General features: G+C 42.0%; 1 protein-coding gene and 1 long non-coding RNA gene across 2 annotated transcripts in view; one reads left to right on the top strand and one right to left on the bottom strand.

Annotated features, from left to right (window-relative positions):
* LOC135197299 (NCK-interacting protein with SH3 domain-like) overlaps positions 1-4,727 on the bottom strand; it is a 14,937-nt gene extending 10,210 nt beyond the window's left edge. The window contains exon 1 of the mRNA XM_064224439.1: positions 4,698-4,727. Coding sequence (XP_064080509.1) covers positions 4,698-4,727 — 30 coding nt within the window. The remainder of the gene's footprint in view (positions 1-4,697) is intronic.
* A 3,259-nt stretch (positions 4,728-7,986) lies between these two features.
* LOC135199504 (uncharacterized) lies at positions 7,987-14,767 on the top strand. Its single transcript, XR_010311085.1, has 3 exons — positions 7,987-8,082; positions 11,003-11,093; positions 14,636-14,767. It is a non-coding gene; the product is annotated as an uncharacterized LOC135199504 (long non-coding RNA).
* The last annotated feature ends 1,409 nt before the right edge of the window (positions 14,768-16,176 follow it).

Here is a 16,176-nt window from a genome sequence, read left to right as displayed (position 1 = left end):
CACTCCCCAATACCTCGCTCCTCCCGGTGTAACACCCGAGGAGGTTGAAGGTACGGGAGAGGCAGACCTGACGCTCCCTCGTTGCTCGCTGGCAGAACCAGCAGGCTTGGAGGGCTGCAGGCGATCGTCAACCCGCGGTGGCGATCGAGCTGCAGACCTAGTCGAGCCGTCTCGCTGTGGAGAACGGCTGGACCGAGAACAGCGGCCCCGGTCTCGTGTGTCAGAGGGAGCTGGTGCTGGTCGCCGTACGATCGTCTCTGTGAGAGCGACGGTCAGGCGACCGCGAGCTCCACTGTCACGGTGAGATCGGTGCGTATCCTCACGTGCGTCAGTTCGCTGGTACCAGCCGTGGCTGGTGCCGGCGAACAGGAGGACCTCTTCCCAGCCTCAGCCCTTGGTCGTCGTGGACCGTCACGTCCCCGGGTAGCCAGCTGTTCACCGCGAGAGTGAGAGCTGGTCTGGTGAGAGTCGCATGAGCGGCTGTCACCAGTCTTCCGCCCCGTGCCGTGAACCTGACGCTGAGCGGACTCAGAGGTCTGGTTCCTGGCTGCACGGTCGCTGGTAGGCGACCGTACACTCGGTACCATCCCCGCGAACGAGAGGCCGAGACGGACCTGATGCAGTGGCAGAACCACTGACACCAGGCGAGGAAGTACCGGTGTTAGCCGGTACCCCTCTGGTCCCCGTAGTCTTCTTCCTTGCGGAAGAAAAGAGACAGGCCCCGCTCCCGAAGGAGCAGGAGGACCAGCGGAAGGAACCCTCCCGTCCCACCGAGGTGAGACGGGTCCCGAGAAGCTCCCGAGGAAGCTTCTTAGGAGGGAGGAGGCAACCTTCTTCTTCCTCGGCTGTAAAGCCTTAGAAGTCGAAGGGGAAGAGGCGGCGGCCGACGACGATGAAGAAGATGAAGACGACGACCACGACACCTTCCTCCTCTTCTTCGTCAGCTTCCTCAGGACAGACGTAAGATCTGCTATCCAGGGCGGAGCCGGGGCTGCTGTAGCCGAAGCCACAGGGCCCGGACGCACCTGTACAGACAGACCAAAGTCTGGGGTAGTACCACCACGAACAGGGACGACATCAGCAGGTATGGGCATCTCAGGAACAGCAGGCACGGCCAGCACAGCATCGGTAGGGACAGCCAGCGCAGCAACGGCAGGGACAGTCAGCGCAGCAACGGCAGGGACAGCCAGCGCAGCAACTGCATGGACAGTCAGCCCAGAATCGGCAGGTACGGCAGGCAGCACCGGAAACACAGGAAGTGGAGCAGCAGCCAGCAACATCCTGGTACCGGCGGCAGGTCCAGGGGCGCGCTCTAGGGCAGCGGAAGTGTGGTCGCTGCAGCGCGGCAACCACGAGCGGAGGCGGCAACGCCCCCCTCCTCGGTACGTGCGAACGGCACTTCACAGCAGCTGTAGGCAAGACTGTTACCACGTGAGGCGAGTACACCAGGTGAGGAGGGACGTCGTCACCTGGTTGCGTGGTCACCACTCCATGGGTGACCGCAGTAGGCCCAGACATAGAACCGCAGCCCCTGGACACTAGCACGCCCTGCAAATGGAAGGACGCCCATACCTCACCAAGGTCCACCCTCGTGGCAGTAGCACCTGCGGAAATAATAGTAGTAGCGATTAATGGGGGGGAAGTCCCCTCGCGCGGGGGGTTGATCCCTCCCGAACGAGTGGAAGACCCCTAATACAATTGTACATCGGGCACCGAGCGCCCTCCCCCGCGCTCGACGGATCGGGCGAGGAGAAGAACGCCGATAACCTCCCCCCCCCCCCCCCCAAGGGAAGAGCCATCTGTGGGAACTGAGCGGGGGGGGTCTCGTTCCCCCACCCCCGCACAGCACCCATGTACCCAACAACAATATAAGAGCCCGAGAGCAATCGTGCCATCGGCCCGAATGCAAGGGCATAAGGATCAATTCCCTGACTGAGCGGAACTTGAACCAAATAAATATTGATGCAATCAATAATAAGGAACAAAATGAAAATGCATCTTGCAAAACGATTCACTTCACAATGAATAAGGGCTCGGATCGAGCGCATTTGCGCCCTCGGTACCGAGCGCAAGGGTGAAAGGTTTCATTCCTTACCTTTATGGATCAAGGTTTCTGGAAACCTTGATCCATAATGAATTGATGCAATCAACAAATATATGAAAATGAAAAGACTACTGCGCTTGCGATTTCACTTCATACAAATAAAAAGGGGAAGGATCAATTCCCGTGAATAGCGGAAACATTGATCCCAGTCAACAATGCAATCTCAATAAAAAAATGAAAATGAAAAAGAACTGCACTTGCGATTTCACTTCATTCAAAATAAAAAGGGGGAAGGATCAATTTCCGGGTAAGCTCGGAAACTGATCCAAAATGAGTATTGCTACAATGAAAAATAATATATGAAAATGAAAAAGAATACTGTACTTGCGATTCCACTTCCATACTGAATAAGTTTCCGTGCCGAGCGCATTCGTTCGGCAACGGGCATACAGGTCAAAAAAATATAAATGAAAAGAGCACTTACTTACGATTTTCATCTACACATTTCCAACCCAATATACGCTCGGAGCGAGCGCTCCCGCCCTCGGCACCGAGCATACACAATACGAGGATCATTCTGGGAAAATGAATTCCCGCACTTACGCCCTTCAGTCCCGGCACTCGGGTAATCGGAGGGCGTGGTGAAACCAAGATCCTTTAATTCACAATTGAATTCAATGAAATGATTGTACTTACAATTCAGTTTCACTAGATACATAGAAAAAGAAAAACACAATCATGCGAAAGCAAACGACGATGAAGCGGGCAGAGAGCGATGATACACGTCCACACGCCAGCAGGCCGAAAGCAAAAGTGGTTTGTTTACCTCCCAGTCGCGCGCGCGCGCCTGTCGGACAAGCAGTTAACTACCGAACCCCTTGTTCGAAAGCTTACGACCTATCCAGCTGCCGCTAGTACCTTCCTATTGTAAAAGGACCGAAGTTTGTATGCCGTGTCGGAACAAGCTAACTTTCCTCTTTTAACGACTTTCTGGTCATTGCAAATTCGGCCCCATAATTTCTTATGGTGCGAAAACAGACAGAGGCCCATGGACCGAAAACGATTGCGTCACACTACGGCGATAATCCAGCAGTAAAACATTTTCATATATCCAAAAAGTAAATAATAAAGATATATATGCGCATTACGTTATAACAATTACTTGTATAGCTGATAACAATCTGCATGAATAACTGGTAAACTGTTCTGCAATGACAGTTGAGTATAGCAATTATTTACAATAGGTACGAAAGTCAAGATGTCGTGACGGTTCATAATACAGAACTTAAAGGAACGTTCTAATTCAGAAAAATAATTACTTAAATTTGAGTCAGAGTCGAGTTACTTTTCAATAACGAATATTTTCAAATTAATCATCATAAATATGTAAAATATTGATGTTTTACTACTTATTTAAAAATTAGCTAAGAGCACGCTTCTCGTCATCTTCTACCAAAAAACAGCTGTTTACTCCTGGCTGTTGTTGGTGAGAATCGTGTTTCGATTGTTGTGATAAAAGTGCTCCAGCGGTCTGTGGGGTACAAGTGGTGTGCGGATTTATCACAGGAAATAGAAAGTTTGTTGACACAAGCGACTCCGTAAACATCGAGATGGCGTCAATCTTCGAAACATTTTTAATTGTAAGTAAAATTTCTAAAGCGTTTTGTGAGATTTCCACTGCCCGTGGGCGCTATTTTCATACCCTCTGTTAAATCTTAAAATTTGGCCTTAATTTCTAACTTTGGAGAAAATACTTACTTCGAAAGGAGAGTAGAGGTCTTTAGCTCCGTTTCTCACCAACAAGAAGTCGCGACTGATGCCCATCTCGGTGTCAGGATGCGTTATAATGTACTTTTTCGGAGGGTGGCAAACATTGATGTAGGTGGCTGGTTGGCCTGCCGTGGTAATCTACCCTACATATCGGAACAAATGTTGAACGCGTTTTGGTGAGATTTGCACTACGTTTGAGACCGTTTTCAGTACCCTCTGTTTATCTTAAAATTTGGCCTTAATTTCTAACTTTGGAGAAAATACTTACTTCGAAAGGAGAGTAGAGGTCTTTAGCTCCGTTTCTCACCAACAACAAAGTCGCGACTGATGCCCATCTCGTGTCAGGATGCGTTATAATGTACTTTTTCGGAGGGTGGCAAACATTGATTTGTAGGTGGCCTGGTTGGCCTGCCGTGGTAATCTACCCTACATATCGGAACAAATGTTGAACGCGTTTTGGTGATTTGCACTACGTTTGAGACCGTTTTTTCAGTACCCTCTGTTTAAATCTTAAAATTTGGCCGGCTTAATTTCTAAAACTTTGGGGAAAATACTTACTTCGAAAGGAGAGTAGAGGTCTTTAGCTCCGTTTCTCAAACCAACAACAAAAGTCGCGACTGATGCCCATCTCGGGTGTCAGGATGCGTTATAATGTACTTTTTCGGGAGGGTGGCAAACATTGATTGTAGGTGGCTGGTTGGCCTGCCGTGGTAATCTACCCTACTATCGAACAAATGTTGAACGCGTTTTGGTGAGATTTGCACTACGTTTGGAGACCGTTTTCAGTACCCTCTGTTTAAATCTTAAAATTTTGGCCTTAATTTCTAACTTTGGAGAAAAATACTTACTCGAAGGAAGTAGAGGTCTTAGCTCCGTTTCTCACCAACAACAAGTCCCCGCGACTGATGCCCATCTCGGTGTCAGATGCGTTATAATGTACTTTTTTCGGAGGGTGGCAAACATTGAATTGTAGGTGGCCGGTGGTTGGCCTGCCGTGGTAATCTACCCTACATATCGGAACAATGTTGAACGCGTTTTGGTGAGATTTGCACTACGTTTGAGACGTTTTCAGTACCCTCTGTTTAAATCTTAAAATTTGGCCTTAATTTCTAACTTTGAGAAAAATACTTACTTCGAAAGGAGAGTAGAGTCCTTTAGCTCCGTTTCTCACCAACAACAAGTCGCGACTGATGCCCATCTCGGTGTCAGGATGCGTTATAATGTACTTTTTTCGGAGGGTGGCAAACATTTGATTGTAGGTGCCTGGTTGGCCTGACGTGGTAATCTACCCTACCTATCGGAACAAATGTTGAACGCGTTTGGTGAGATTTGGCTACGTTTGAGACCGTTTTCAGTACCCTCTGTTTAAATCTTAAAATTTGGCTTAATTTCTAACTTTGGAGAAAATACTTACTTCTGAAAGGAGAGTAGAAGGTCTTTAGCTCCCGTTTCTCACCAACAACAAGTCGCGAAACTGATGCCCCATCTCGGTGTCAGGATGCGTTATAATGTAACTTTTTCGGAGGTGGCAAACATTGATTGTAGGTGGGGCCTGGTTGGCCTGCCGTGGTAATCTACCCTACCTATCGGAACAAATGTTGAACGCGTTTGGTGAGATTTGCACTACGTTTGAGGACCGTTTTCAGTACCCTCTGTTTAAATCTTAAAATTTGGCCTTATTTCTAACTTTGGAGAAAATACTACTTCGGAAAGAAAGTAGAGGTCTTTAGCTCCGTTTTCTCACCACCAACAAGTCGCGACTGATGCCCATCTCCGATGTCAGGACGCGTAATAATGTACTTTATTGGGGGTTGTACACATTGATCGTTCATGGTCCACCCCTGTACCATGCGATTTTTTACCCTAATAATTTTTCCACGATAGCCTGCTGGGCTGTACTGCCTACTAGGACACTAGCTAGTGCTTTACTGCTTACAATTAGTTTTTTAATATACCTAATATAAAGTTTACAAAATTTGCGTGAAAATACACCAAACATTTTGATTATTCGTCTCGTCACCAATAGGTAGGTTTACACACTTTGAAAAGGTCACTCAAAAGACCACTTAGGTAACTTCATAGGTAATTCTTATTTCCCGCAGAAGCTTTATTAGCGTTTTCTTAACGAATCGCAGCATTACAATAAATACGAACAACCCTTGCGCGAATACTGACAAAAATATATAAATCGTTCGTCTGGTCACAAATAGGCCTAGGTAGTAGCTGTAAACACGGAGCTCATCCCTGGCTAAACAAACCTGGTCGACACCGGAAGGGGAAATCCCCCTCCACACTGCAAAACAACATTTCTGGAACAACAGCACCAACCGAAAGAAGTCAGTCACCTTATTTTGCGGGGTGCTGTAGAATCGAGTTCGCAACGACGACGTAATCAGCCGGAAAAGGACATTTCTCGAAGCCAAATAGGCCATGTTGACGATGATAACTTTGAGGGTATGACTTCAAGGCGGCTTTACGAGGGACACTTCGCAAGAAGCTTAAGGAACTTGTTCCGATTGGACGCGTTCGTCGGCATTTATTTTCGTTTGAACATACGTTAAAGGACATTCAATATATCATAGTATGAAACAACCAAACTATAATTATATACGCGAAACGTCCACGACGAATCTTCCAGCCAATGGGTTTTAAATATGCCTTCTTTTAGAAAGTAAGTGAAAGAGATGTATGAAACGCATCTGTGTCGCCGATTTGCAGTCAGCTGGTGCTACTTTCAGCGATCGCGATTTACAACAGAATTTACCTTATGTCCAGACGTCTCTTTATTCTATATCTCTAAATACTTCTTTGATTATTAGCTTAAGTAACTAATATATCACATGCTGATAAGTATCGTGATTGAAGGTTAAATCATGGTGCACCGTTAAACTTGCGCAAGAGCCCGTGCCAGCACAAAACTTATTTATTCTAAAACAGCAGCATCCAATTGTAACAAGAAACTAATTATTGGACAGGTTTGTGCGTGCTTTTCACGCCTGCTTCTGTCAGTTTGCATATAATTAAGTAAAAACAAAAGGCAATTCGCCTGTCCATTGTGAAGCTAAAAAATAAAACAAAAAAAACTAGCCACTACATTTACAAATTTCATAAATGAGAAAAAAAAGGCTTTGTAATATAGTTTCAGAAAAGTTATTCTGAAACGTATAATTTTCCCATAATTCTTGGCAGAAAACTAAAAACTTCTAGTCGACTGGATATGAGAAAACTTGTTGAATATGAAGCAAGATGAAAAAATATATATTTTGTGATATTAATAAATATTCTCAAGCTATAAATGAAGTTCCTATTTTGCTCTCTAAAAAGATGAACACTTCTTCACCCGGCCAAGATGGTTTTGCTCACAGCAGTGTATCTTTTTATAAGGTCGGTTTAAATACTGTTCAGTTTGCTAGGAGTTTTATTTTGGCTACAACTAAAATGTGGAATAGGTTAACGTTGTGGCATTAAGCTGATTTATTTAGTATTTGCACCATTGAATTATATATAAAATTAATTTAGAATTTGTTTTCGTAAATGACACACCATTTCACTAATTATGAATGAAACCAAAGACAATTTGGCCAGAATATGGGAAATAATAAAAAACAAATTGTAGGTTTACCAGATAAAGTTTGAATTAAGTGATGGTTAAACTGAAGTCATTAGAAAGTGGCACAGAAACTTTTTTTTGTTTTTTTTTTTTTTTTTAGTGACCTACCATATTTTTCCTTAACATTTTTTTTTTATTTGATAATTCTTGCCTAGTCTATTCTTCACTTTTCAGTTTCCTTTTCCGGAATATGATAATAATAATAATAATAAATTAATAATAATAATAATAATAATAACTAATAACTAACTTAATAATAATAAATAATAATAATAATAATAATAATAAGAATAATTAAATAATCAATAATTCACTTAGGTAAAGCATTTAATCATAATAATTTGCTAAGATAAAGCATGCAAATATTTCTTTTTTTTTCTTCACTCAGACGCGTTCAATCATGTGAGTCAAATTTAATACCATTAGAATTAGCAATGAAACACGTTGCAAATAAATCATGTTCATCGGATGATTTTTTATATAGATGTTTTAATGGTAACCATTATTGGAAAGGAAAACTACAGAAAATAAAGTATAATTTTTTATATATATTGCATCGAACGCAGCCGCGTCACTGCCTGAGTGTTGACGTCCAAGCAGACAGTTGTAATTATAGTTTTCGATTTGGTTTTTCTTGCCTGTTCTGTTTGGCAGTCGAGTAAGTATATACCTATGACTGTGAGCTTATTCATATTTTATAGTTTTGATTACATATGCTGCTAAGTAAATTTTACTGGTTGAACTAAACTAGCTTGGTTAGATTGGATACTACCTACCTAAGCTAGCCTAGGTAATAGGTACCTACCTAGGTAGGTAGGTATACCTATAGTATTTAGGCCTAGGTATACCTAGGTATTTCGAAAGTCCTCCATTATTAACCTAACAGAATTTTGGTTTAGATTTGAATTAATCCTGCTAGTCTACTAGGTCTAAATTTTTGGTAAAATTACAGTTTCAACCATTATGGGAAAACTGGAATAAAAATATATTTTTTGCATCAGAAATAATGTAGTTCCAACGGATTTAACATTTATTTTGACTGCAAACCATCCGATTTAGAGATTTACTATGTAATTGGAGTTAAAAAAATAAGTTTTTCCAGAAAAAGGTAAATGTCCAGGAGAAGGCCGCACCCGGTTTTCAAGTATTAACGACGAAAAACGGCAAAAAACGACCAGATTGGTGTTGCACATCGCATAGAAACATGAGGAAATGAATAAAAAAGAAACTAAGAGTTACTCTTACACACAAAATCTAAGCATAAACCTACTACTTCAATTATGGGGGATCCCAGTGGGAAGCGAGGTTTTTGGGTGGGGGGAGGAGGAGAAAAGTGATTTTCGGGACACTACCGAACCTAATACAAAACCACCTAACCTTACCTAGGGCCCTGTACCCCTACCTAGTGGCCCTAGCGGGGGGGGGGGGGGCTCCGCCCCCCCTGCGACCCCCCCTTAAGGCCACTACCTAACATCCATCAAACCAAATCCAAAGTGATGGTACTGCTGTATACAACGTTATACTACCACCATTATAATATACTCTATAAATTAATGAAGCTTACCTTAAACTGTTGGTTGATAAAGATGTGCTGCTGCTTTGAGGAAAACGTGAAGCCGTTGCAAGGTTCCCTGACATGCAACTTAAAGTAGGAAGTGGCCAGGTACCCGACGACCACATTGCCACTGCAAACGATCGGTAGGAAATCGAAGGTCTGTCAAAATTAATGCCAGAAGGGCCAGCCACTGCCTCTGCCATAGGTACAGGAAGACAAAATGCCGTTTTTTGCTTCATTATTCGAGTATTCAGTTCAAACAAAAAAGGATACAGTGGACACTAGACAGGTAACTTTTTTTACTCCGCTAAAATGTAGTGAAACTCAGTTTTCGACTAAAGTCGTTCGTAATTGGTTATGAAACCCATGACGTCATAACGATGTCACACCTCTCTGCCAATAATGAGTAACTGGAACTGCTTTTGTTTGCGTAAGAAAGTAAGTTAGAGGGTTCATTAAAGTAAACATTACCGTAGAGGAAACACCTCTCCCGACTTATGGAAAAATTCGAGGTACAAAAACTTAATATTTTTTTTTCTCTTGTAAGTATGCATTAGCGACAATAATGTATTGAGAAGAAGTGTTTTGTTATCACGTGCTTTACTCGGGAAAAATATCAATATAATAGATTTCCCATAATGGTTGAAACTGTAATAATACCAAATTTTTGTATTGTTTACGCAAACTGCCGTATTCTTAGCAGGCTACAGCAGTAGCTACCTAGATAAGCCTAGGCCTAACTGTACCTTGGCCTTGTCTACCTTAGTATAGACTAAGGTTAGGTCTACGAGATACTACGTAATTAGTCTTCGTTGTTATACTTGGCTTATTTGCAGCCAGTAGAGTCTTTCTTTTGAATCCCGATGGAAACAGACTGAAAATATGGTAGGCTATCCCATTGAAAACCTCATTCCTAGGCCTACGTTTATGTGTCAACTAAAGGCCCCCATACACTGAACGATTGCCTGTATCGTTCGCAAACCATTGTGCATGGGCGTGTCTGAGTGCTAAAGTGGGCAGAGTTTCGCAGTCTGAATGTGCATGGCGTGTGTGAATCCTATAGTGGGCAGATTTTCGGGGTCTGAACGATTTCCGCGGAATCTGTCACGACCAGGTTGCTGGCTCCCGACTTGTAACCTATGTCTGTCATACTCAGTCATTCGATGTATGTGTTTGTCTGCCGATATAACGCTATCGCGCACGTCTCTTTTAGAGAGATGATGCCATGTTTCCGGTGACAAAATCTTTGTTCAGACTGAAATCGTCGTGTAGAAAGTTCATAATGTCAGAATACCTAGTATGTGTGTTTGTCGATAACGACAGTCGTTCAGACAATTGTTGAGTGTATGGAGCCCTTAAGAGAGCCTTTTAGCCTAGGCTTTGATGATATAATCTTCTTTAGATTATATCATCAAAGTTTTTATTCACCCGACAGTCTCAGTATGTTATAATTATAGAAATAGTAAGACTGGCACTAGTGAACCTTCAGTTATTCCGTAGAATTTCACACAATTTGCATCCCATTAGGCCTATTTTCATCATTTGTAAATTTTTTCATAGATACGCAGCTAGTTTCCTTGTAGACCTGAAGGTTAGGTGACTGATAATATATAGCTAGGCCTAGTAGCAACAGCTGTCCATTGGTATCAGCATTTATAACCCTATTATTTTGAAATATAATATTATACTAGGTTTTACATAATAGGCTTAAGACTTAGCCCAGTCAAGTATTGTAAAGCTGGTTACTGAAAAGTTAACTGGTCTTTGAGTAGTGGTAAGACGAAATTAAGATACCAAGAAATAGTAGAAAAATTGTTTACTAGGTTGGGATAGGTAAATACACAAGAGTAGCTTGTTGTGACAAACTGTTATTTGTATTTGTGTTAAGGGTATGTATTTACAATAACAAAGAGTTAAAACTACTATCCATGTTATGAATTGCAATTATGGATATCACAGTATTACTCATTTTGAACATAATGTACATGACCCTCAGTGATTTTTTTTCATCAATTTATTGCAGGTTATATCACTTGAATTTAGAAATATATTGCAGTATAAAACTCAGCAATGTTTAATCCAAGCAACACGAAGGAATTATACACAAGAAGCAGGTGAGTCCAATCTTTTCACTATGTACTGCATTTGTGGGGATGAATAGAATACTCTGTATATGCACATGACTCAAAATTGGTGGAACAGATTAAATGTATGAGCATTTCAATATGTATAATAATGTGAATGAGCCTAAACTTTTGGTAGATATACATTTATGGTACTGCATTCTGTCTAATTAATGATTACTTAAACGTACTGTATATACAGTATTATTACATTCATGTTGCAGGCTTGTTTTATGTGTGGATGAAGTTCATGTCAATTTTAAAGAAACTGGGAATGATATACTGCAGTTTTTTAATGTATACCAATAGTATATTAAGGGAACCTAGCCACCTGGGGGGGCAACCAAGTCCTTATGGGTGCCGGTCCCAAGCCCGGATAAATAGGGAGGGTTAGTGTCAGGAAGGGCATCCGGCTGTAAAAATCTGTGCCAAAACCAAAAATGGAATGAGCCGAAATATGGAAAGAGGTAATGCTAGGGCGTACTCCGTAAACGACGCACAGAGACATCGCCCTAATCTGTGGTAAGGCGAGGGCTACTGCATCAGGAGCGGGTGCAGCTAAAGAAGCGAGCTCACATTGGGTTCAGAGTATGTCAGCTAAATGTTTTGGGTCCATGACTGGGAGAGGTAGAGAATTGGCTGACTTGATGAGAGAAAAGAAAGTAGATGTTGTGTGTGTGCAAGAAACGCGGTGGAAAGGAAATAAAGCTAAAGAGTTGGGAGATGGATATAGTGGAGCAAATAAACAAGGTAGAAATGGAGTTGGCATAGTACTGTCTAGTGAACTAAAGAACTCGGTAATAGAAGTGCATAGAAAGAATGACCGTATCATCAGATTGAAGATATGTTATGGAGGAGAGATTCTGAATATTATAAGCGCATATGCACCACAAGTTGGTTGCACAGAAGAAGAGAAGGGAAATTTCTGGAGAGACATGGATGGAATAATGCAAGAACTGGAAGAGGCATGAGAGGGTGATAGTTGGGGCAGATTTGAATGGCCATGTCGGAAGTGAAAATGAGGCGATTGGGCGGGTGCATGGGGGCCATGGAATTGGGGAGAGAAACCCAGAAGGAGAGAGTGTAGTGGACTTTGCTGTGTCATTCGACATGGCAATAGTAAACACATTTTTTGAGAAGAAAAGGGAACACCTAATAATATAGGAGTGGGGGGGAAGATTCTCCCAGATAGACTATTTCTTGTATAAAAGGATAAATCTGGTGGAGGTCAAGAACTGCAAAGTTATTCCAGGCGACCATGTAGCCCCCCTCCAACACAGGCTGCTATGTATGGACTTGAAGTTGAAAAGGGAAAGAAAAACCAAAGCTAAAGGGATAAGGAAAATTAAATGGTACGAATTACAGAAGGAAGGGGATAAGAAGAGAGAGTTTAAGAGGAGGGTTTTGGAGGATATTGATATAGGGATTGAAGATGTTCAAGAATGTGGGCACGAAATGCAGCAGTAATAAGAAGGCATGGAAAGGAGCTGCTAGGAGAGACATCTGGTATCATATGGGAAGAAAAGGATAGTGGTGGTGGGATGAAGACATTGAGAAAGTAGTAAAAGATAAGAAGGAGGCAAAGAAAAGATGGGAAGAGTCACAGTCAGTGGAAGACAGAAATAGGTACAGAGAGAAAAACAAGGTGGTGAAAAAGGTGGTAGCCCAAGCTAAAGCAAAGTCGTATGATGATGTGTATAATGAGCTGGGGACAAAGGAAGGATTAAAGAAGATGATGAAGCTATCAAAGGCTAGAAATAAGAGCACCAAAGATAACACACATCAAACAAATAAAGAATCAAGAGGGTGTAGTGCTTAAAGGAAAAGGAGAAGACATTGTGAAGAGATGGAAAGAATATTTCGAACAGTTGTTAAATGAAGAAAATAATAGACTAATAAGAGAGGATGGGCAAGTGAACATTGGCATGGTAATGAGGTTTTCTAGGCAAGAGGTACTAAATGCACTGAAGAAGATGAAGAATGGGAAGGCAACCGGACCAGACATGATCCCGGTGGAGGCATGGAAAGCATTAGGAGATGAAGGAGTGGATATACTGTACGAATCTTATGATAAAGATCCTTGAACAGGAAAAGATACCAAATGAGTGGCGTGGGAGTATATTGATCCCAATTTTTAAAGGGAAAGGCGATGTCCAAGAGTGTGGTAATTATAGGGGCATTAAATTGATGTCCCACACTTTGAAGATACTGGAAAGGATGATAGATGCTAGCCTGAGAGAAGAAGTACAAATAGGTAAAGAGCAGATGGGATTTATGAAGGGAAGGGGAACAACAGATGGTATATTTTGTCTGAGGCAAATAATGGAGAAATTCGGGGAAAGACAAAGGGACCTACATATGGTATTCATTGACCTTGAAAAGGCTTATGACAAGTCCCGAGACAAGAGGTATGGAGGAGCCTGAGGGAGAAGATGGTGCAGAGAAGTATGTGCGATTGATACAAGAGATGTACCGGAATGTATTTACCAGGAGTGAGGAGCAGTGTTGGGGAGACAGAAGGTTTTGAGGTGAGAGTAGGATTACACCAGGGGTCGGCTCTGAGCCCATTTATCTTTAACATAGTGATGGATGTTATAATAGAGGAAGTAAGGGAGACAGTACCATGGAACATATTGTATGCGGATGATATTGTTCTGTGTGCAGAGAGCAGGGAAGATCTGGAAGTGAAATTGGAAAGATGGAGACAAGTACTGGAGGACAGAGGAATGAGAATAAGTAGATCCAAGACAGAATATATGTGTACCACCACTGAGGGGGATGAGAGAGAAAGTATTCAGCTTGGTGGAGAGCAAATAAGGAGAGTTGATAAGTTTAAGTATTTGGGATCTTTTGTTAACGCTGGAGGAAGTATGGAAGAAGAAGTAAAACATCGGGTACAAGGCAGGCTGGAACAACTGGAGAGCGGCCTCGGGAGTTCTTTGTGACAAAAGAGTGCCGCTTAGGTTAAAAGGAAAATTTCACAAGACGGTGGTAAGAACAGCAATGCTGTATGGTACGGAAACAGCAAGCATGAGAAAAGCAGAGCAGAAGAAGATGGATGTGGCAGAAATGAGAATGCTTAGGTGGATGTCTGGGTAACAAGAGTGGATAGGATCAGAAATGACTACATAAGGGGGTCAACTAAGGTGGTGGAAGTATCAAAGAAAGTGCAGGAGGGAGGCTGAGATGGTATGGACACCTGTTGAGGAGAGATGAGGACCACGCTGGGAGACATACTATGGGAGTGGAGGTGCAAGGAAGAAGAAAGAGAGGGAGACCAAGAAAGAGATGGAAGGACTGTGTGAGAGGAGATTTACATGAGAAGGGAATTGATGAGGCAGAAGCGCAAGATAGAAATAGATGGAAACGGCTCATCCGAAACGGCGACCCCATATAAAAATGGGAAAAAGCTGGGAAGAAGAAGAAGAAGAATAGTATATTAAGGGTAAATATAACAGAGCTTTATTTATTGTTTGCTTTGCACTTTTCAGGTACTATATTCCTAGCTGAATTATCTTTCCATCTTTTTCTAGGAGGGATGCCAGTAGTGAAAAGTGGTCCCAACAGTTTATGAGTGATTCACAGGATTGGGGTACTCAGTTCTCCAATTCGCAGGATATTCAGCGTCCTTCAGCAGCCCTGTCGGACAGATATCCATCATTTATGCAGGGTTGACTAGTTTTTGCTGTCTTTCACCTTTGTAAGATATTTACAGTAGGAAATGTAATGCTAAATGGTGTATGGTATTGTGGAATCACAATTACTAGAAGAGAAATAATTTGAATGTAGATGAAATCATTGTTGCTGGGTGACAGAGATTACTCTGTGTGTATGTGTGAGTTTTTGGATATGGATGAAGAACAGTTTGTATATGGAACAACTTTCATAACCCTTAATTTTCATTTCCGTTTTTTAACAACAGTCAGATGGTGATTCACTTTTTGTATTACAAATAAAGGAATCACAGTACTCTACACAAGGGCTGCTTTGGTTGCACTTGTGACAGGCACTGCGAGCACGAGTGCAGATCAATGTCAAAGGGGGAGAGGAAGCACTTGCAAGGAATGTTCCCTGTGCCTGGGCAATGCTTCATGGCACAAGACTTTTTCTCCTTAGGCTGTGAATACTCATGGGTTTGCAGATCAAACAACAATATGCACTCACAGTACTAACACAAATATACAAGAATATCACAAAGAACAATCACTACAGAAAAACTAGGATCACAGTGTGGCAAGTTTAAGGAAACCGGTCTGGCGAGCAGAGGCGAACATGATGTGTGTTTCTCGTCTAGTGGCCAGAAGATAAGTGAATGCATCTCCAGACAGAAGGGTGGGATTCCCCACTCTACCGCAGTAGTTATCTACCTAACAACCTTGTTAAGAATTGAATGGCCAGTTTCCAACTGTGCAGAAGGTATTTCCGTTTGTAAAGACATCAGGTTTGTATGTTAGGAAAAATACAAATTATACTTTAAAATTTTTAATTTTTCATATTTTCATTTGATATTAAATGAATGAATGAATGAATCATGGAATTTAGGCTGTAAAGCCAAGCACTATTGAACTTTAAAACCATTTACTGCTAAAGAAAAATTTTAAATGAGTTGGGGTAGGTGGACAGCAAGAAAGACAGAGTCAGAAAAATTTTTATGCAATGAAGTACAAGGATCTATAGGGGGAAACTAGAGAAAACCTCAGAGTCACATTAAGAAAGAAAAGTTAGAGTTTGGACAGCAAGACTGAAAAAAGGAAGCAGGACTAGCTGTAAATTAGTATATGGTTAAAAATGGGTGCAGCTAGGGACAGGAGGGACACTGCAGATGGTGTTGCCTCCCTACATTCAATTGCTGTTGACTTTACTGTACTACTAGTGTGCAGAGTTTGTGGTTACATTTGCATTTTGTAGCCTATGTTATCCAGCAATTTTTTTTATGGAGACCACACAGATTAGGAAGATTACCACAGTTTATTTACTATCATTTTGCAGTCAGATGCTCCAGTATTGTACATTATCTAGTATGATAGTACATATAGTATTTCCTTACAATGTTATTTATGCTGTTATTTCAGGG

This window comes from Macrobrachium nipponense, chromosome 23 (assembly GCF_015104395.2).
Source record: "Macrobrachium nipponense isolate FS-2020 chromosome 23, ASM1510439v2, whole genome shotgun sequence".
NCBI lineage: Eukaryota > Metazoa > Arthropoda > Malacostraca > Decapoda > Palaemonidae > Macrobrachium > Macrobrachium nipponense.
The sequence above is the reverse complement of the archived record's forward strand: the minus strand, read 5'-3'. Positions and strand labels throughout refer to the sequence as shown.